Source organism: Vipera ursinii (genome assembly GCF_947247035.1).
Source record: "Vipera ursinii genome assembly, chromosome: 4".
Lineage (NCBI taxonomy): Eukaryota > Metazoa > Chordata > Lepidosauria > Squamata > Viperidae > Vipera > Vipera ursinii.
The window spans coordinates 107368121-107389857 of record NC_139514.1 but is presented as its reverse complement, the minus strand read 5'-3'; the positions used below and the strand labels follow the sequence as shown (position 1 = coordinate 107389857).

General features: G+C 42.1%; 1 protein-coding gene across 1 annotated transcript in view; it reads right to left on the bottom strand.

Moving 5' to 3' along the window:
- Nucleotides 1–21737, bottom strand: part of MYCBP2 (MYC binding protein 2) — a 150102-nt gene that overhangs the window by 94757 nt on the left and 33608 nt on the right. Inside the window, 13 exon segments of the mRNA XM_083362364.1 lie at nt 7112–7239; nt 7339–7464; nt 8544–8716; nt 9775–9928; nt 10790–10994; nt 12359–12476; nt 13391–13472; nt 13987–14106; nt 14965–15026; nt 15028–15130; nt 16412–16557; nt 19799–20003; nt 20923–21081. Of these exon segments, the coding sequence (XP_083218490.1) occupies nt 7112–7239; nt 7339–7464; nt 8544–8716; nt 9775–9928; nt 10790–10994; nt 12359–12476; nt 13391–13472; nt 13987–14106; nt 14965–15026; nt 15028–15130; nt 16412–16557; nt 19799–20003; nt 20923–21081 (1781 nt within the window).

The window sequence follows — 21737 nt, the reverse complement described above, 5'->3', positions numbered from 1 at the left end:
TTTATAGTGGGTGTCAGTTTGCTTATTATGTGGTTTGGAGGGGTTTAAAGTGGCTGATGTTGCAGCTGTAGTTAGGTTTCTGTTTTGTGGTTGTGCCTCTTTATCATTGTGGGTTCGGATTTGCTTTTTGAATAGTTGTGTGGTGGTGATGTCATGTGATGTTATCATGAGTTTGGGTCTGGTATCATTCTTGGTGGTTGGGACTCGTCTGTCAATCAAGGCAGGTTTCCAAATAGCTGGTAGGCGAGAGGTATCATCTCGTTTGTTCATGCTGTGGGGGCGTTTTTCTATCTCAATGGCTTCTCTGATTATTCTGTTGTTAAAATGTTCAATTTTGGCGATAGTTTTGGTTTTTTTAAAATCAATTTCATGTCCCGTGGCTTCAAAGTGTTGGACCAGGGATGAAGTTTGTTCTCCCTTTCTGAGTGAGTTTTTGTGCTCTTCAATGCGTGCACTTATTCTTCTGTTGGTCTGTCCGATGTATGTGGTGGGGCAGGTGGTGCATGGGATTTCATATACTCCTTGGTTTTCTAACCCAATTATGTCCTTGGGGTTTCTTAGGATGGTGGATACTTTTCTGTCTGTGTAGAATGCTGTTTTGATGTTGTGTTTTTGGAGGACTTTGCTGATTCTGTCTGTGGTCCCTTTTAAGTATGGGAGGAGGGCTTTGCCTTTTTCTTGTTCTCTGTCTTGGGTTTTTGTGGGTGTCTCTCTTCGGATTAAGTTGGTAATCATGTTTCTTTGGAATCCATTGGCTGTTAGTACATTAGTGAGGTTGTGTAGTTCGGTTTTTAGGTGTTGTTTGTCAGCTAGTTGTTTTGTTCTGGAGATGAGTGTCTTGGCTACGGAGTTGATCTGTGCTGGGTGGTGGTGTGAGAGTGCATTCAGATAGCGGTTTGTGTGCGTTTTTTTATGGTAGATAGTGTGTCCTAGGGAGCCGTCGGATTTCTTGTAGACTAAAACATCAAGGAAGGGAAGTTGGTTGTTAGCTTCTGTTTCCATGGTGAATTGTATTTTGGGGTGTAGGCTATTGAGGTGTGTGAGGAAGTCATCCAGTTTTTCTTTGCCATGTGGCCAGATTACGAAGGTGTCATCTACGTATCTGAGCCAGAGTTTGGGTTTGTGGTTGGATTTTTCTAGAGCGAGGGTTTCAAAGTGTTCCATGTAGAGGTTTGCGATGACAGGTGAAAGGGGTGATCCCATGGGTGCTCCTTCCATTTGTTTGTATCTTTGTCCATTGTAGATGAAGTATGTGTTAGATAGGCAGTGGTTGGTCAGATCTAGGATGTGTTTTGGGGGGTTGTATTTATTTAGGATAGCTGTCAAGGCTTCTTTGATTGGCACTTGGGTGAAGAGGGATACGACATCGAAGCTAACAAGTAGGTCACAGGGCTGTAACTTTAGTTTACTTATGATCTCTATGAATTGGAATGAATCTTGTACGTGTGAGGTGATGGAATTTGCGTAAGGCTGTAGTTGTTTGGCAAGAAATTTGGCTAGATTTTGTAGAGGTGAGCCTATGGAGCTGACTATGGGTCTGAGAGGGGTTCCTTCTTTGTGTATCTTGGGCAGACCATAGAGCTTGGGACATCTGGATGATTTTTCTCTGGGAATGATTGTTTTCTGGATCTCTTCACTGATGGGGGTGGCTTTTATTTTGGATTTTGTGGTTTTTTCCAGGTAGGTGGTGGGGTCTGTCTTGATGAGTTTGTATGTGGAGTCTCGGAGTAGGTTGGATAATTTGGTATGGTAGTCAGATGAGTTCATTACCACCGTGGCGTTGCCTTTGTCTGCTGGCAGAATGATTATGCTGGTGTCTTTTTTTAGGTTAAGTAGTGCTGTCTGTTCCTCTTTGGGTAAGTTGCTTTTGGGTGGTTTGCTGGTGCAGAGGATGTTGGTAACTTCGAGTCTGATTTTGTTGGCGTCATCAGGGTTGATTTTGGTCAGGCTGGATTCGACTCCGCATATAATGGTTTCCGTGGGAATGTGTTTGGGAGCGACTGCAAAATTAAATCCTTTAGACAGGACGTTGGTTTCGGCTTTGGTGAGAATCCTATCTGAGATGTTGTGCACAGTTTGTTTCATGTGTTGCTGTGGGAGAGGAGGGGTTTGTTTCTGGCGTTCCTTTAGTCTTTGGAGTTTATTGGTGTGTGTGTCTGTTTTGTAGGCAGTCTCTGTTTCAGCTCTCCAGACAGCAATTTGTTTGAATTTGTCCCAAAGTGTGGGGTGGATCTTGTTGCTGAGTTTGAGGTGAAGTGTGAGGAGGTCTCTGTTGATTCGGTCCAGGAGGAATCTTTTTGTGTGGAGTTCGTTTCTGATTAGGGCCAGTTCAGTTCTCATCAGGATGCGTTTGATGGCTGCAGAGTTGGAGTGGAATTTCAATAGGAAGGATGTGGGGATTAAATTTTGATCTCGGCAGTTGCGTAGGAATGTGAGGTCACACAGAATGGAAGCTCTTCGTACTTCGAGTTTTTCGTAGGTCTTGGTTAGCTGGTAGATTTCCTCCCCGTAGAGGTAAGATATTTGTTCTCTGAGGTTTTCGCGGGTGCCTGTATGTGGATCCTTGGTTTTTCGGGTTTCTCCCCGCGTAGAACTAAAGGTGTAGGCGCAACGTTTCGACGAAATCCCATCCGTCATCATCAGGCTTGTGGTTTCTGCTTCCTTCTTCTGGGAGAAGTATGTGGCTGTTTGTTTTTCTTTTTTAAACTGCCAGAGGGGGTGTGTTCTGTGAGTGGAAGTGTGCTGATTGGGTGGGGATTATGTGTGTTCTGATTGGGTGGGAGTGTGTTTTGAATGGTGGGGGTGTTCTGATTGGGTGGTGGTGTGTTTTGAGTGGATGGGCTGGTCTCAGCTGCCAGCCTTAGACCTGAGCTGGTGAGTTGTGCTGTTTTTGTTTGCCTTCGTGTTTGTGGTGGTGCCATGTTTTTATAGTGGGTGTCAGTTTGCTTATTATGTGGTTTGGAGGGGTTTAAAGTGGCTGATGTTGCAGCTGTAGTTAGGTTTCTGTTTTGTGGTTGTGCCTCTTTATCATTGTGGGTTCGGATTTGCTTTTTGAATAGTTGTGTGGTGGTGATGTCATGTGATGTTATCATGAGTTTGGGTCTGGTATCATTCTTGGTGGTTGGGACTCGTCTGTCAATCAAGGCAGGTTTCCAAATAGCTGGTAGGCGAGAGGTATCATCTCGTTTGTTCATGCTGTGGGGGCGTTTTTCTATCTCAATGGCTTCTCTGATTATTCTGTTGTTAAAATGTTCAATTTTGGCGATAGTTTTGGTTTTTTTAAAATCAATTTCATGTCCCGTGGCTTCAAAGTGTTGGACCAGGGATGAAGTTTGTTCTCCCTTTCTGAGTGAGTTTTTGTGCTCTTCAATGCGTGCACTTATTCTTCTGTTGGTCTGTCCGATGTATGTGGTGGGGCAGGTGGTGCATGGGATTTCATATACTCCTTGGTTTTCTAACCCAATTATGTCCTTGGGGTTTCTTAGGATGGTGGATACTTTTCTGTCTGTGTAGAATGCTGTTTTGATGTTGTGTTTTTGGAGGACTTTGCTGATTCTGTCTGTGGTCCCTTTTAAGTATGGGAGGAGGGCTTTGCCTTTTTCTTGTTCTCTGTCTTGGGTTTTTGTGGGTGTCTCTCTTCGGATTAAGTTGGTAATCATGTTTCTTTGGAATCCATTGGCTGTTAGTACATTAGTGAGGTTGTGTAGTTCGGTTTTTAGGTGTTGTTTGTCAGCTAGTTGTTTTGTTCTGGAGATGAGTGTCTTGGCTACGGAGTTGATCTGTGCTGGGTGGTGGTGTGAGAGTGCATTCAGATAGCGGTTTGTGTGCGTTTTTTTATGGTAGATAGTGTGTCCTAGGGAGCCGTCGGATTTCTTGTAGACTAAAACATCAAGGAAGGGAAGTTGGTTGTTAGCTTCTGTTTCCATGGTGAATTGTATTTTGGGGTGTAGGCTATTGAGGTGTGTGAGGAAGTCATCCAGTTTTTCTTTGCCATGTGGCCAGATTACGAAGGTGTCATCTACGTATCTGAGCCAGAGTTTGGGTTTGTGGTTGGATTTTTCTAGAGCGAGGGTTTCAAAGTGTTCCATGTAGAGGTTTGCGATGACAGGTGAAAGGGGTGATCCCATGGGTGCTCCTTCCATTTGTTTGTATCTTTGTCCATTGTAGATGAAGTATGTGTTAGATAGGCAGTGGTTGGTCAGATCTAGGATGTGTTTTGGGGGGTTGTATTTATTTAGGATAGCTGTCAAGGCTTCTTTGATTGGCACTTGGGTGAAGAGGGATACGACATCGAAGCTAACAAGTAGGTCACAGGGCTGTAACTTTAGTTTACTTATGATCTCTATGAATTGGAATGAATCTTGTACGTGTGAGGTGATGGAATTTGCGTAAGGCTGTAGTTGTTTGGCAAGAAATTTGGCTAGATTTTGTAGAGGTGAGCCTATGGAGCTGACTATGGGTCTGAGAGGGGTTCCTTCTTTGTGTATCTTGGGCAGACCATAGAGCTTGGGACATCTGGATGATTTTTCTCTGGGAATGATTGTTTTCTGGATCTCTTCACTGATGGGGGTGGCTTTTATTTTGGATTTTGTGGTTTTTTCCAGGTAGGTGGTGGGGTCTGTCTTGATGAGTTTGTATGTGGAGTCTCGGAGTAGGTTGGATAATTTGGTATGGTAGTCAGATGAGTTCATTACCACCGTGGCGTTGCCTTTGTCTGCTGGCAGAATGATTATGCTGGTGTCTTTTTTTAGGTTAAGTAGTGCTGTCTGTTCCTCTTTGGGTAAGTTGCTTTTGGGTGGTTTGCTGGTGCAGAGGATGTTGGTAACTTCGAGTCTGATTTTGTTGGCGTCATCAGGGTTGATTTTGGTCAGGCTGGATTCGACTCCGCATATAATGGTTTCCGTGGGAATGTGTTTGGGAGCGACTGCAAAATTAAATCCTTTAGACAGGACGTTGGTTTCGGCTTTGGTGAGAATCCTATCTGAGATGTTGTGCACAGTTTGTTTCATGTGTTGCTGTGGGAGAGGAGGGGTTTGTTTCTGGCGTTCCTTTAGTCTTTGGAGTTTATTGGTGTGTGTGTCTGTTTTGTAGGCAGTCTCTGTTTCAGCTCTCCAGACAGCAATTTGTTTGAATTTGTCCCAAAGTGTGGGGTGGATCTTGTTGCTGAGTTTGAGGTGAAGTGTGAGGAGGTCTCTGTTGATTCGGTCCAGGAGGAATCTTTTTGTGTGGAGTTCGTTTCTGATTAGGGCCAGTTCAGTTCTCATCAGGATGCGTTTGATGGCTGCAGAGTTGGAGTGGAATTTCAATAGGAAGGATGTGGGGATTAAATTTTGATCTCGGCAGTTGCGTAGGAATGTGAGGTCACACAGAATGGAAGAAGGAAGCAGAAACCACAAGCCTGATGATGACGGATGGGATTTCGTCGAAACGTTGCGCCTACACCTTTAGTTCTACGCGGGGAGAAACCCGAAAAACCAAGGATCCACATACAGGCACCCGCGAAAACCTCAGAGAACATATATATATATATATATATATATATATATATATATATATATATATATATACATACATACATATATATATGTGTGTGTGTGTGTGTGTGTGTGTGTATGTATATTTGCAAATTTTATTATTTAAAATATTTAAGAAACTTTAGACATGGTGTTATCGGTCTAACATACCTTCTTGTCTCACATCATTTTTTCTGTGTTATATACATTTTATATGCGTATCATTTATACACAATTGTGCACATTAAATATATTTATTCATTTATGCCAATAATTTTCTTCAGTCTTGTCATCCACCATATTCTAATCTTGCTTAAGTTCGTAATCTTGTATACCTCTATTAAGACCTTCCTTTCTGCTCCCACCATAGGTAAAATCTATTTCAAATTTTATAATATTCTGACTGTTCCTTTATTTTTTAGTTCCAAAGTTAAATTATCCATTTCTGCGCATGCCCATATTTTGTTTATCACCTCACTCTCATCAGGTACTTCGCTATCCTTCCATTTCTGGGCGAACGTCATTCTCACTGCTGTAATAATATGTATCATTAAGTATATCTCTTCTTTACTATATTTCTTTTTTGTTATACCTAGCAGGAAAAATTCTGGCTTATATTCTATTCTTCGTCCTAATATTTCCTCTAGCCGTGTCTGTATCATTTGCCAAAACCCTTGTGTCTTTTTACAGGTCCACCATGTATGAAAATAGGTGCCTAATTCTTGGGAACATTTCCATCAGTTAGGGGATATTGTTTTATACATTTTAGCTAACCATGTTGGGGGGAGATGCCACCGTAAAACATCTTGTATAGATTTTCTCTGTAAGCTGTGACCAGCATTATCTTTTTATTTCTATCCCATAATGTTTGCCACACATCAAGATCAATACCATGTCTCCGAGAATATGTTCCAATTTTAGAACAAAACATAGCCATTCTGAAACTTCAAATCAAAGGCCCTGTTTGGCATTTTCTAAAGTCAACACTTCCAACTCTATGTTGCTAGAGTTTTAATTGGGGTCCAGGATAAATGTTCTTGTGCAACTGTTCTCAACAAATCATTCATTTTAGCACATAACAGAATGGGGAGGGTATAGCCTGACTGTTTTTCAAGCAATACACAATCCAAAGTTTTGAAAGCGCTGGATGAAATAAATGGCAGGCTATTCGGTTTATATACATCACCACAATTCCTACGGGGCTTACAGTTTTTGATGAAGCCTCATAGGCTAGCCTTAGCCAAAACTCAGTGTGATGGGTTTTAGAAACTAATCGACAATTTTTAATACCAATAAAAAATTTGGAGGTATATATGGGTTCAGTTATTTTAACACCCCCAATTTTAGATACGTGCCACTACACGACAACTGTTTTATAAGAGTAATAAAGGCCACCTTTATGACAACTTGTAATAAGAAATAGGCTTCAGGGAAGAGAGAGAGACAAAAATCAAATGTGAACTGCGTATCTCTTATTATTTTCACAATTATTTTCAAATTTGTTTCCAGAAAAGCAAGCTCCATTCCCCCTTGACATTTCAAGTGCTGCCTGATCAAAGCCATTCAAATTCAGATTTGAACACAGCTCATCCCCCTACCTTTATTTTAGCTGTGTACTCTCCTCTGCCACCAAAAAGGCCCAGGCCACCAAGCAAGAGGTCAGTATCTGCACAAAAGCGAATGGCTTCAACCGAGTGGGCTGAGTAACCCCACCCTCCGCCATGACCTAAGGAAAAAAGAAAGCAGGTGATCGCACAATTGTCCACAGGGGTTCCTGGCAAGGGGGGAGGGGGGAGGATCAGCAGCTAAGAAACAAAGGGTTTACTTTCAAATCTGTTGACAATGCTGTAGTCTTCCTTGGAGTAGACTTTCAGCACCGCGTGACTCTCCTCTTCTGTGTTCATCACACCCATTTTTAAGTCCTGCATGGCTGCCAATGTGTCCAGGCAACCTTTAAAAATAAAGGGAAAGGATGAAGAGTTGGGTCATACCCATCCGAATGGACTAGTACTAATAGATTACAAAGGATAATCACTGTGGGTTGTAGTTTGGAGTTCATTATGGCTTGGAGAGCAAGATAAGGCAGCAAATCTGGCTTTCTATCTAAAAAAAGACCCCAAAGGAATATAAAGCAGATTGCAAATGATTTGTACTCCATAGCTGTGCAGCTACAACTGTAGGATTAGAATTTCTCCAGGTTAGCATTTTGCATGCTGACTTAAATTTATCAAATTTATCAAAAGGAAACACTGTTTAGCATCTGACAGCACAGCCCTTCAATGTTCCAAGCCCTTCAACTATAAAAGCCTTAGGAAAAAAAATCTAATATAGGTCAATCTCGCCTACTGACAGCCTCATGAAAATAACTATTATGACAGTGCTGAAAAAATAACTTTGCAGCTAAAGTTGAAGGCATCTCTCTCTCTCCGTCATGTGTTCGCCATCCCGGTCAGTCAGTATATGCTATCCTGCGCCTGACTTTTTTTTTCCTTTTTTCATTTTTCCCTGACTTGCAGAGTGGGGAGATTCTATAAACAAGCTATCTCTTTTGACAATCTGTCCTGTGTCCCTTGCAAAGAAGAGAGATTGGAAAGGAAGGGATTACAAGAGACTGATCAGGAATACATATCAAAAGGAATGTGGTAGCAAGCTACGCAAACAGGTGCCGGCACATTGTTTTGATATGTTTTCCCACTGCGTCCCTGCTTACTCTCTTATAATCCTTTCCTCTACAATGAACATAAATACAAATACAACCCATCAATTTTCTTCTTGCTAATTATTCCAGCACAGGAAATAGCATGCCAAAGGGCAGGGGGGTGGGGGGACAGGACAGCTGAAATAAATTCAGATGCATGGGACCAACCATGTGATTTTTCACTTAGCAACCACATCGTTTTAACAATAGAGTTGATGGTTCCAATTGTGGTTGCTGAACAAGGACTATCTGTATTGTTCTTACAGCTAATGAAGCTCTTCTTGCAATAGCATTTGCTATTTTCCTAATGACTTGAGGTGGATCATTCATACCGAGCATGTGCAAAGCTGCATGGGATCTTGTGGTAAGCGCTTTGGATCCTGTTGGAAGAGCCAGTTCTGGACTGAGAATGCTGCAACGGGACTGTGTGTCTGGAGTGGAGGGGAGCCTGGAATCAGCCACAACTGAGTTGTAACTCCACAATTCTCTTGTATTTGGTCGAAACCTGTTCAAAATAATAAGATTCAATACCTTTCAAGCTCTTATTATTAAGGTAAAGGTAAAGGTTCCCCCGCACATGCGTGCTAGTCGTTTCCAACTCTAGGGGCCGGTGCTCATCTCCGTTTCAAAGCCGAAGAGCCAGCGCTTGTCTGAGGACGTCTCCGTGGTCATGTGGCCGGCATGACTGGACGCCAAAGGCGCACGGAACGCTGTTACCTTCCCACCGTAGTGGTCCCTATTTTTCTACTTGCATTTTCACGTGCTTTCGAACTGCTAGGTTGGCAGAAGCTGGGACGAGTAACAGGCGCTCACTCTGTTACGCGGCACTCGGGATTCGACCCGCCAAACTGCCGACCTTCTGATCGACAAGCTCAGCTTCCTAACCCACTGAGCCACCGCGTCCCCTCTCTTATTATTACTGTGGCCTAATGAACTCAAGCAAATGGATTTCAGATTAAGAGGTTGCAACTTCATGCTCGTCTTGTAATGACTGCAATGGACAGCCAGATGGGTCTTATTCTAGAAAATTATGGGAGATGGTTAAAGGAGGATGAAGAACAAAGACAGACATTCTGTCTCTCTAACGACACAAATTCTATTGAATAGCTAAGCCTAGGGAATATCTGGAGAATGAATAGAACAAGACTAACAAAATAGCTAAAATTCTAAATTCTCCCATGATTTTATTACAAATGTCACCTCTCCTGGCCTACACAACCTTCTTTTAACTTTTCACATTAACACACAGAGCAGACTCTCTACCCAAAATTACAGTTCTGGCTTGTTATCCCTCTTAGTGAAGATCACCACCACCACTTGTTTTTCCACCTTGTTTAATTCTCCGTGCCTCTCCACATTTTTCTCCTTTATTATGCACCCTTTCTTATTGCCCTTTGAGCTCATCTGTATTCTCTTTTCTTAAAAAAAAGAAAAAGAAAAAAAAGCAAGCTTCATCATTCCAAAGCAGGACGCATTGGTTCCTTTCCATATTCCCTAAACTGGCTTTTGAAAAGTTTTCCTCCTAGTCTGTAGTACTTTATTTCTACACCTAGCAACACTTACCGCCAAATGACATCGTAAACAGGATCTAGACACACGCCAAACCCCTGTAGGTCCTCCTGTTCCGAATCGTTAAATGTTTTACAACTTCCATCGACTTTGTTTATCAAAAGACACTTAAACGGAGGGGGCTCCGATATAGAAGCTGGTATCAAGCCTAAGAAACACGTAAGCCAAAGTCAAACACTGGGCCATTATTCAATGTCTTAAATATTAAGAATCGTATTCACTGCATTCACCTGAGCTGAATTTAAGAAGCTTTCCTCATCCCAAAAGTAATTGGAAAGAAAAACGGTTAGATTCCTATATTCTCCTCTATATTCCAATGTTCTCCAAATAATACTTTGTTTTGTTCCCCAAATAAGTATTAATCTTTTGAGTTAACTGCCTGGAGCAGACCCTGCCATTTTCTTGGCTGCATTTCTCAGCTCTGGCCTCCTCTTTCTTTTTCCCAGGCTGAGCCAGGCCTGGCCAAGGTTACCCAACTGGCTGTGCGCTTCAGGCAAGAGTGAAATTCACGGTCTAGCCTCCAATCACTAAATCAACTGGTTGCCCTGATTAAAATGATTGCCTGTCAAAAGTTAGGCCTCCCTAATATAAATGAGTGGGGGGCTCTTTTGTCCCCTCTCTTCTTCCCCTCTACACACACACGTTAAACTTCTGTGATGGGAGACTCTCCTCCTGCTGGAACCATCTTTTTTTCCCCCCAGAAACAGCACAAGGAGCCACAAAGATTTGTTCCTTTCACTGGCGCCTCTGCCAGGCCTATCTGCACATCCCACCCACAAGCTTGCTTTTCACTGCTGGTGCAGCTTTGCAAGGCAACCCTGGTCCCCCCTTCCCATGTATCACTTCCCACCCCCCACTCCGAGGCTCCCCCATGGACAAATGATGATTTTGGGAGAAGATATCCCTCCTCTTGGCTTTGAGGGAGTCCATAAATCAGCCGAGACCACCACCACCACCACCACCAGGAATGAATGGTTTCTTGAGCTGTAGCAGCTAACAAGCCTCTTGCCTATGATATGCCGGCTGGCAAAAATCTCCGATGTTGCCAGCACGTGAGAATTGATCAGAGCTTCGTCAATCCGAAGAAAAGTCTGGTCCCCGCTGGCTCCAACCCAGGTGGCCTTGCGCCCATACTTAGAGCCCACGTTAGGCACGGCTGCTGGCTTTGCGTTCCAGTAGGGAATATCCAGAATAGGTCGGCCAAGCTGCCCTTTCTGAATGGGTAAATTAGGAAGGGGAAAAGGAGTGGAAAATTAAGCATTTGAGGGAAGCTCAGATGGTAAAGACACATTCTCAGCTTTGTCAGCTGTGGCCCATACAAAGGTTTCATTAAAAAACACACAAACAAACAAACAAACCATTTGTGGTTTAGTTTCTTCTATCAACCTCCTATGACAAATAATCCGAGAGCCTATCAGTATTAATTATTAATATTCAACTGTAATTCATGTTTACTGTATTTTCCGGCGTATAAGACGACTCGGCGTATAAGACGACCCCCAACTTTTGGGAAGATTTTCAAGATTTTTCATCTTATACACCGGAAAATACTTACATGCCAGTTGCCAAGTGTCCGACACAAGCCTGATTCAGCCCCGTCTGATGCAGATGGTGCAAAGCCTCCCTTTTGAAGCCCAAAGGGGCTTTTCCTTCCCACCCACCCTTTGGAATAAACGCAAGAGCTGCGTTCACAAGATGCACTCTTCCAGGCCAGACACTGCAAACGGCACGCCAGAAGCCGCAACCACCGCGGGAACTCCGAGTCCCCGCCTTTCGGCAGCCTGCACAGCTGAGCGCAATCTGGCTTTGAGAGCGGATTTGCAGACGGAGCAGCCGCGTGTCTGGAGCCAAGCCCCGCCCAGGAGGCGGTCAGCCAGGCGGGCCCGGAAGACGCGCTGAAGAGCTGGGCTTGGGGCGGCCATACCGAGGCCGGCTGGCGAGGGCCGCTGCGTGGTCTGTGGGCGAGAGGGGCGCCAGGCTGCCAAGTACCGCTGTCCAGACTGCCGGGAGAGATAGCAGGTAGCAGGGCGCGCTCTGCTTATGCTCAGATGCCGCTTGGGTGAGGGGGAGGGGCTTCCTGCCACTCCCGGGGTCTGGCGTTTGCAAGGGGGAGGGGAAGGGGCTTAGAGGCTCTTGGAGGTGGGAAGGGAGAGTCACGTTGGAGGGGGGACTGGACTAAGGAGACTTGAAGTTGCTTTGGAAGAACGGGGACACTCGATTGATTTATGGTTTTTTTTCCGGCGTATAAGATGACTGGGCGTATAAGACGACCCCTCAACTTTTGAGAAGATTTTCATGGGTTAAAAAGTTGTCTTATACGCCGGAAAATACGGTATATGAATTGGTTGGGGACTGTTAAGGGTTAGTCCCAAGGTAAAAAAAAAAGACTATAATGGGCCGGGGACTCATTTCTAATTGAAAAATTATGTCTTGAATCCCTCCAGTTTTAAAGACTTGAAAACATACTTAAATTTAACACTGTCCCACCCCAGACAAGAAGTCTCTCTAAAGATGGAGAACATTCTGCATTAAGCAACAGGTTTGGACAAGGAAAGTCATTTTAAGGAAAAGTGCTTACAGAGAAACTTCCAAAGGTAAAGACTTGTCCATCCATCAACAGGACAGCTGTGTGGTTGCTGCCGGCGCTGACCTGAGTGCTGGGTCCTGGTAATGCTTGCACTAGGGTGGGACATCCCCTAATTAAAAAAACAAAAGCAACTGTAAATTCATCCATTCTTGGGTACCAATGCACAACAGGAAACTAATTGAACCTGAAATGGCACAATTAGAATAACGAATGACCTCGTGAATTTGGGGAATGGCGAGCAAGTCAAGGAAAGCATTTAGGTTGTTCAAATAGTGAATGGACCATATTTACTGTTTGAGCAGTTTAAATGCTTTCCTTGACCTGGTCAAATCAGCAGTTGGCAACTCGTGGTGGACCTGAGCTGACCTCCAAAAAGGTAAATGGGACCAGACCTTGAAGAGCTGGGATTGGGAATGACTAGGAATACCAGTCATTCCCCAAAAGGAAATGGTCACGTAATGACCAGCTTAATGACGTCACTTAGCAATTGAAATCCAGTCTCAATTGGGGTTGTAAATTGCCGACCTGTATAAGGGTTAAAATATCTGTGGTAATAATAGGAGGGAAGAAGATGAGGATGATGTAAAGATCATGAGCCGACCGTCAGACTCTAGCTGTGCTATCCTAAAAAATTAATAGGTAGTATTGACAGCCCAGAAACAAGAATAGTGCAGTAACCTAGAGGCGAAAATGCTCACCTCCCTCTTGGGAGGTTGAGAATTCAAACTCAGGCAATGGCAGATGTTTCTCTATCGGGGCACAAAGAGAAAATATCTGCTGCAAACTCCCAGTAGGTGTCAGGAAGGGCAACCAGCTAGTAAATGCTCAGTTCCATCTAGTCAGTCTGATTCCATCCCGAACTGAGGGATTACAGGGTCATAAAAAGGGAGTTTTAATGACAGTCCAGAAACAGAACAATGAGACAGCACCAAAATCTGAAAGGTCTTATTCTGCAAATAAAATAAACCAATGTAATCATCTCCTCATTAAAATTTTCATTTTTTTAGTGCAAGACTCGCATACCTAGAATTCACATCTCCATGCCCAAGCTGCCCGTGCTGGCCATATCCAAATGTGTAAACATCCCCGTTCTCCATTAGAACAACTAGGGAATAAAATGGGAAATTGATTAATATCCTGATTATCAAGCTTCACATCATGAATTCATCACTGCAAAGAGCAGTCTGAGCCCCTAATATATAAATATACTCAAGTGGATAAAATTGTCTTCTAGAAGAGCTGCTACCTAAGTCTTGGCCATTTGGACTTTTCCGTTACCCATGACTCTAGGCCAGGGGTAGGCAACCTTAGCTCTTTTATGACTCGTGGACTTCAACTCCCAGAATTCTTGAGCCAGCCATACTGAGGGGAAGGGGAGAGGTTTCCAAGCTGAGCCATGCTGCTTCAGGAATTCTGGGAGTTGAAGTCCACGAGTCATAAAAGAGCCAAGGTTGCCTACCCCTGCTCTAGGCACATGTACAAGCCACCCTTTTTACACACGTATAGACACAAAGACTTGCACACTTGTGCCATCCCCACCAGGCTTCAAATCCTTCTCTGAAAAAGTACAGGAAAAAAAAAAATAAAGTTCCTAGATAGATCTGATAAAAAGGCTGTACCTGAGTGGTGAAATCCACAACTAACTTGTATAGCTCGGAGATCACAATCAAAGTGGACAGTGCCTGGAGGGTAGGTGGTGATTTTGCTGGCATCTTTGTCACTTCTATCTCCACTTCCATCTACAAATTTAAGACATGAAGATCTTCCATTATGTCTCTCAATTAGCTTCACAATCAACAGCATCAAATCACATAGTAAGAACAAGGATATCATAATATTATAACTAGAACATACAGGCAATTCAGTACTCAGATATAGCTATTGTTAAACATGAAACATAATTAATTCAGATTTATCAGATTACAATGACAACCCAGAATTTGGATACAATTTTTATATGTTAACGAGGGATGTTTCCATCATCCATTCAATGAAATTTAAAATGTAATACTGTTATATAGCCATATTTTTTAAAAATAGAATATTTACATATTGATTAGGTATAAGTATGCAATGCTTGATGCAAATAATAACCACAAATAATTGAAACTCCTGGTTTCTCTAAAAAATAAACAGTATTTAATGTTTTTAACAGTATTTAAAACATTACAACATTTTACTGTATTGTTTTAACAAAACAGTAAAGTCATTTGTTAAGATAAAAAATTTATTTTGAATATCAGAACGACAAGAATAAGCTCCAAAGTGGACTGCCAATCACTACAAATAATTGTGGAGAATCAGTGACATTAATTTTTCAGACTATGTTATTTTTGCAATTCACATCTTGATTTATTACTATTTTTCTTAAAAAGAGTGTTTCAGAAAAAAGAAAAAATAATGAAAATAAAGAATAAGATTTTTTAAATAAATAAATAAATCACTATTTTATAAGATTCCTGGGTGTATGAAAACCTAAATATGATTGAAAGAAAAATACAATGGATCTATATTCCGTTATCATCTTTTGGACAAATTTCATCAACTTATCCTTTCTATTCTTTATCATAAAGGATACACATAAAATTTAATAACACAAATTTTAATAACTAGGGGATGGGTGGAGGGGTGGGTGGAAAGAAAGGAACCCCAATGTCTAACCTCTCCCTTCCTCCAATCTGTGCCTTCTATTCACACGCTGCCTCTTCTCTTCTTGCCTCAGCTGGAGATGTTCTTCAAGGTTAACGCCGGGCACAGGGACAGCTGTGTCACAAAAACGGAAAGCAATCAATGTACACTATACCTTTGTGCCCCAAAGATGGTAAATTGCCCCAAATTAGGAAAAAGTGGTTTTTCTTGGGTAAAGACCACTGGAACCTATTGCCCAAATCACCACAGGGACATTTAAATAAGGGCCTTCTGACAGGATTTGGATCATGAAGGAAAATATTTGGGAAGCAGACCCAGGTGCCGACACACCCCCTTCTCACACAGGTGCTCCTTGGTTTATTTAATTTTATATTTTTTTTAACTTTATTTTTATTTTTTTAAATTTTATTTTTTATTTTTAATGTAATTTTATTTAACTATATTTTTATTTAATTTTATATATTTTTAATTTATTTTTTTAGATTTTATTTATTTAGCTTTATATCTTTTATTTAATTTTATACTTTTTATTTAATTTAATTTTATATTTTATATTTTTTATTTTATATTTATTTTATTTAGCTATAGTTTTTATTTTATATTTTATAACTTTATTTTATATTATACATTTTTTATTTTATTTGTTTTTGTTATTTTATTTTATTTTATTTTTATTTAATTTATAGACAGCCCATGTTACCACAAGGTAATTTTGGGTGGTTTACAATATTAAAAAGATAAAATATTACAAAACCTATACAAAGTGAAAAAGATAAATACTCAACCCTAACTAAAAGATAGGAGGCAGGGCCTGTTCAGATAAAGGGGTGGGCTACGGCTTAGATCTGAAGGTGTTGGGATGCTTTCTCTTTCCCCGGTTAGGTGTCATGCTGTTTTACAATAGAAATGTTCAATGATTACTTGAAGAAAAATGTATTTGGGACATTTTGGACAAAATGCTGTAGAAGGGATCCACCCGTCCGCTTTTCTCTTTCCCTTTAAATCACTGAGGGAGATTGCATCCAGCCATCTTGCAGTCAGATTGGGATGGCCCCCTACTGGGGTTCAGGGGATCTCCAAAGAGTGAATTGATGAATTGGAGCTTCCCGTTGAGTTTATTTATTTATATTCCATATTTCTTAACCACCCATCTTCCTCTGGTGCCTTACTAAAAGGAAGATTACCAAACCGAGAACCCCCAGGAGAATCCAACCATCTTTTTTGAGAGACGATTTTGGACCACTGTATTTTTATATTTTACTGGGTGGGGTGGGGAAGGATGACCCAAAAATCCTTGACTGATGAAGTAAAGATTTTCCTTAGGAAAATTTCCCTAGGAAGATTTTCACCGCTGGATGATTTTGTAAAAGCTAGTTCCCGGTTATGCTTGCTTACCCAGCAAGAGATCCAGCGGGATCATCTCTTTGACTGCATCGAGGATTCCTCTTTGTCGGGCTTCCTGCCCGTCCAGTTCTCTGGCACAGGCTTTGCAACAGCCACACACAGCACAGCCGGACTCTCCCGATCCACAGCCACAGATCCTGCAGGAGCAAAAGGTCCCATTTCTATTACGAGCCAGGCAGAGATGGTGCCCTGCATCAGGTACCACCAGACTCAAAGGGCTCGGGGGACCGGAGAGAACCCCATCACTGTCCGGGCGCCATCAAGCATCCATTCGAAGAATTCTCCTCAACTATGTGATCTGGCAGCGCCAGTCCAAAAAAACAAAGGTGAAGGTAAAGGAATCCCTGCTGGGTTTTACTCGGTTCGTCGTAGCCGATTGTAGCGGACAGTGCTCAACTCCATTTCTAGGCCACTGAGCCAACGCTGTCTGAAAGCATTTCTGTGGTCGGATGACCAGCATGACAACACACATGACTCACAGCTATCCTTGGAAGAGCACATAGGGGCTGTGACCAGGGGGGCCTTTACTCGGGTTCGACTGGTGCGCCAACTACGACCTTATCTGGACCTGGATGCCTTACGTACAGTCACCCATGCACTTGTGACCTCTCGCCTTGACTACTGTAACGCTCTCTACATGGGGCTGCCCTTGAGAGCCACTCGGAAGCTTCAACTGGTGCAGAGTGCAGCTGCACGAACACTTTTGGGGGCCTCCCGTTACTCCCATATCACACCTCTCCTCCGTGAACTGCACTGGCTTCCGGTTGCCTTCCGAGTGAAATTCAAGGTGCTAATGATGACATACAAAGCCCTACATGGCATGGGTCCGGATTACCTACGGGAGCACCTTCTGCCAACGTCAACACCCCTCCGTCCTGTGCGCTCCCACAGAGAGGGCCTCCTCAGGGTGCCACCGGTCAAAGAATGCCGGCTGGTGGCCCCCAGGGGGAGGGCATTCTCAGTGGGTGCGCCAACCCTCTGGAACTGCTTGCCTACCGAAATCCGGATGGCCCCCGACCTCCGCACCTTCTGGCGCGACTTAAAAACTTACTTGTTCCAGCAGTCCGGCCTGGCCTGATAGCGCTTGGGGTTTCATTTGTTTTTACTACTGTTTAATTGTATTCCTACCTTACTCTGTACACCGCCCCGAGTCCCTCGGGAGAAGGGCGGTATATAAAAACAAACAAATAAATAAATAAATAAATAAAACACGCTGCAACGCAGAGCATGCGGCAAAACACAGAATGCTTTTACCTTCCCACCGAAGTGGTACCTAGTTATCCACTCGCATTTACATGCTTTCGAACTGCTAGGTTGGCAGAAGCTGGGGCAAGTGACAGGAGCTCACTCCATCAAGGGGTGATAGGACTCGAACCGCTGGAACATAGACCTTCTCCAGCGTCTTTTAAGCCACTGAGCCACATGCCTCTCCCCAAAGAACCACCACCACAAAAAACACACACAAAAAAAACCACAACACCCCATAGTATTGCTTCTTCAAAGACACCGAAGCCCTGCAAGGCTAGCAAACTCAGGAAACAAGAACCACTTGGAAATCTGAAATGGACTTTATTATGTAAAATAGACCAGAAAGCCTGCCAAAGCAAAGCGTGCAGGTAGCATGATTCCGCCAGGACTCAGGCAGTGGCTGATGTTCTGTCGCACCCCAAGCCTCTCTGGTAATGCTCCTGTGTCATCCACTGCACCCCAAGGTCAGTTAAACCTTCTCCCGCACAGGCAAAGCATACGGCAGAATGGTGCCACTTTTCCTTTGACAGCTTAATTTTGGAGTTAGTCACCTTGAAGTTCTATTTCATTTCACTGGACGTTCAATTAATCTACTAGCTCTGGTTTTTTCCCCTGAACGGGCTCCAAAACCACTGAACCTGAGTCCAAATATGGATTTCTTACTTTGGTTCTGGGAAGAGGTCATAACTCTGCAACTGAAAACATTAATGGTTGCCTGAATTAATTATATCCTATTGTAAAAATATCTATCCCTGCTTAATTGAAGTCGGGTCCATAAAGCTTTTAGGTGCATGCTGTGTAACTGGGAAAAATCCCTAGTATCTTGACTAATAACTATATCTACGCATGACACTTCACCACGTAAACTTCCATCTGTGGTAGAAAAGGAATACAATCACTAAGTGAGCCATTTATAACCAAGAATAAATTATTATGAATTCTAACAACATATGTGAATTTTCAAAGGTTATTTATAAAATATTCTTCAATCACAAGACTGGCTTATTACCAAAAACAGACACATTTTGCTTTTCTTTAACATGTAGGAACCAACCTGGTTGGGTACTGTAAAGAAAAGAAAAAGTAGTAAATTGTGCCCCCGTTCTACACAAACACACACACAAACACACACACACACAAAGAAGAAAAAGCAGTCAACAGGTTGAGCTAAACATTAATCTTCAAATCCTTCTATTAACTATATGCTATTATATTTAGTCCATAGAAAGTCTACAAATGGTGTCTAGTCTCTTATAGTCCACTATCTCTAGTCCATTATTTGTAATCAAAGCAGTTAATTTCACCATTTCTGCTAAATTTAAATGTTAAATTTGATTGGCCACTTTTTCTTCTTTTTTGTACACTATTTTTTTTTGGTTGTTGTCAGGGTTGAATGTATGCTTTTGTTTTGTTTCATTTTGTTTATTATTCTGTATTTTATTCTTTCTGATACAACAATAAATATAGAAAAACTTTTTTTTTCTTTTTGGAGTGAGGCACTTTTCCACAAGCCACCAAGCTATGACTAAGAAAAGACAGGATCTGAGCAAGTAGCTTATACGGAAAATTATGCACTCGCAAAAAAATGGAAGTTTAACTTTTGTACAGTTGCTATAAAAACATCTCCCAAATGTGCTTTTCCAAAAGACAACTGTTTTTTTCCCCCTGAAAACTTCTTGCTTCTCAACCAAGAAACTTTTTCAGTTCTGAAGAAGTTTCTTGGATTAGAAGCTTCTTCAGAACTGAACGAAACATTTTTTTCAAAGGGAAAAAAAATAAGTCCAAGTGCTTTTTGGAAAAGTACCTAAACGTTAGATGGCCTAGATCAGGGATGTCAAACTACCGGCCCGCAGGCCGGATGCATCATAGTGAAACCGCGCCCACCCCATTGCCGGCAATGGGAAAAAAGTCGCTATACGTCACGATATGTCGCGACACATCACGTGATGTTGCGAGTTTGACACCCCTGGCCTAGATGATTGAGAACCTTCATAGGCACAAAAACATCTGAAATTATTTGGCAGATATCTCTTCCAAATATTTGTTCTAGTGATTGATGGGGACCAAAAGAGGAGGACCAAAAAGAGATGGTGCATCTGTGCTCACAATCACCTCTGTCTCTCTACTTACCCTCCTGGCACCCTGTCAGGTCGCCCGCTGCTGACACAACTGGCTCCATAGCCCGTGCAGTCCCCACACACCGTGCACACCATGCATTGTTCCAACTTCCACTTGTGCATTCCTGGCAGGCACATCATGGACTTCTCCTCTTTCTCATCCAGCTCCTCTTCTAAATCTTCATCCATGGCTGTGGCCATGTTCTCAACACCAAAACCTCCTCAAGAGAAGAGAGATTCAACTAGATTTCATCCATCAAGGCTGTTGTGCAAAAACAGCACATTCCTTTTCAACATATGCAATAGATCATCTATGCTCATTGGAAAAGATCTAAATGTGGCGATCATCTCCTCCCTGCAGCCCCACAAAAACTCGGGATCTGAGAGTTCATGTTCAGCCAAAATAATCTCCTTTCAAGTAAAAATGTGGGAAATATGGCTTATTTCAACAATTCACTAAATTAAACGTTGACTGGATCTTAACCTGAGCTGGGACAAACATGGTTCATCTAATTTGTACATGACCTAAACCAAGGTCATAAAATGACTCATTTTGGATTTAGCAGGCTCATGTAGTGTGATTTGCACATCATGCTAGATTGGGAGTTTATGCATTAGAGACAAATTTCTTGTGTGTCTAATCAAAGTTTGCCATATAAGGTATTCTAATTTCTATTAATTCTTATTCTTATTCTATTCTATCATTCTATCCTATTCTGCATTCTGTTCTATTCTATTCTACATTCCATTCTATATTCTATTCTGCATTCTGTTAATATTCTATTCTACATTTTATTTTGCATTCTATTCTATTCTTCATTCTATACTATTCTGCGTTCTGTTTTATTCTATTCTACATTCTATTCTGCACTCCGTTGTATTGTATTCGGCATTCCATTCCATTCCATTCTATTCTATTCTCACAATAAGCCAGAAATTTGGCTCTGGACTTCTAGGAAGGACTCTGCATTACATGCTCAACTGCATTTATATGTGCAAGCTCACTACAGAAAAGGAAATATATTCATTAACTACAGGTCTATCAGAAAGCAAAATCATTAAACAATTCAGGAAACAATCCTTCTTAACCATTAAAGCCATAAGATAAAAAAGAGGAGAAATAAAGGCAACACTGACCTTTTCCCCCATGACTCATGGACCCAGTGTCTCGCCCACACTGGCCTTTGTTATTCACCCCAAAGGTCCACACCTCTCCATTCTTCATTAGCACACAAGTGTGAGCTTTGCCCATAGCTACTTGTGTTGCAAAGTGGCCTTTCAAGTCAGTTATTAAGCCTATAAAATGAACACACATTGGAAGGGTGAAAAAAAGGTTCTACCTTATCCCACACATATATACTGTAGCTATGAAGTTACTGACATCTCGGATTGGAGATAGAAAACTGACAGGTTTTAATATTAAAAGCTACTTTTAAGAAGGCAGCACATTTCTCAACAATTTTATGTGGGTCTAGTAAGGAAAGTTTCCATTGTGTTGGCTTTGGATTATTTTAGCAGAATAATGATCAATAATTACTTAGCATCATTATTAAAGCAAATAAAAACCAATAGTACAAATGCTTACAGGGTTTCCAGTAAAAAGTAACTGCACGGAGCATTCCAAGCCTATTTTCAACTCTTGAAAGCTAACTTGACTGGCTAATGTCATGTGTTGCCTTTTTTTCTCTCTCTCAAAGCCGGCCATGTTACCGGCTCCTAGCTTCTGGAACATTCTATCCTGAGGTGAGATTGGCTCCCACGCTCCTGACTTTTCATAGGAACCTTAAGACCTGGCTCTGCCAGACGGCTTGGGGAACCAATGGGGGCACGTCATACTGAAGGTGGTTGGCTAATTGACACTTAATCCCCCCTCCCCCCTCAACCCATGTGTCCAGCTCCGTCCTTTGCTATCTTGTGTTACTGATTTTATCTGCTATGTTATTTTACAATTG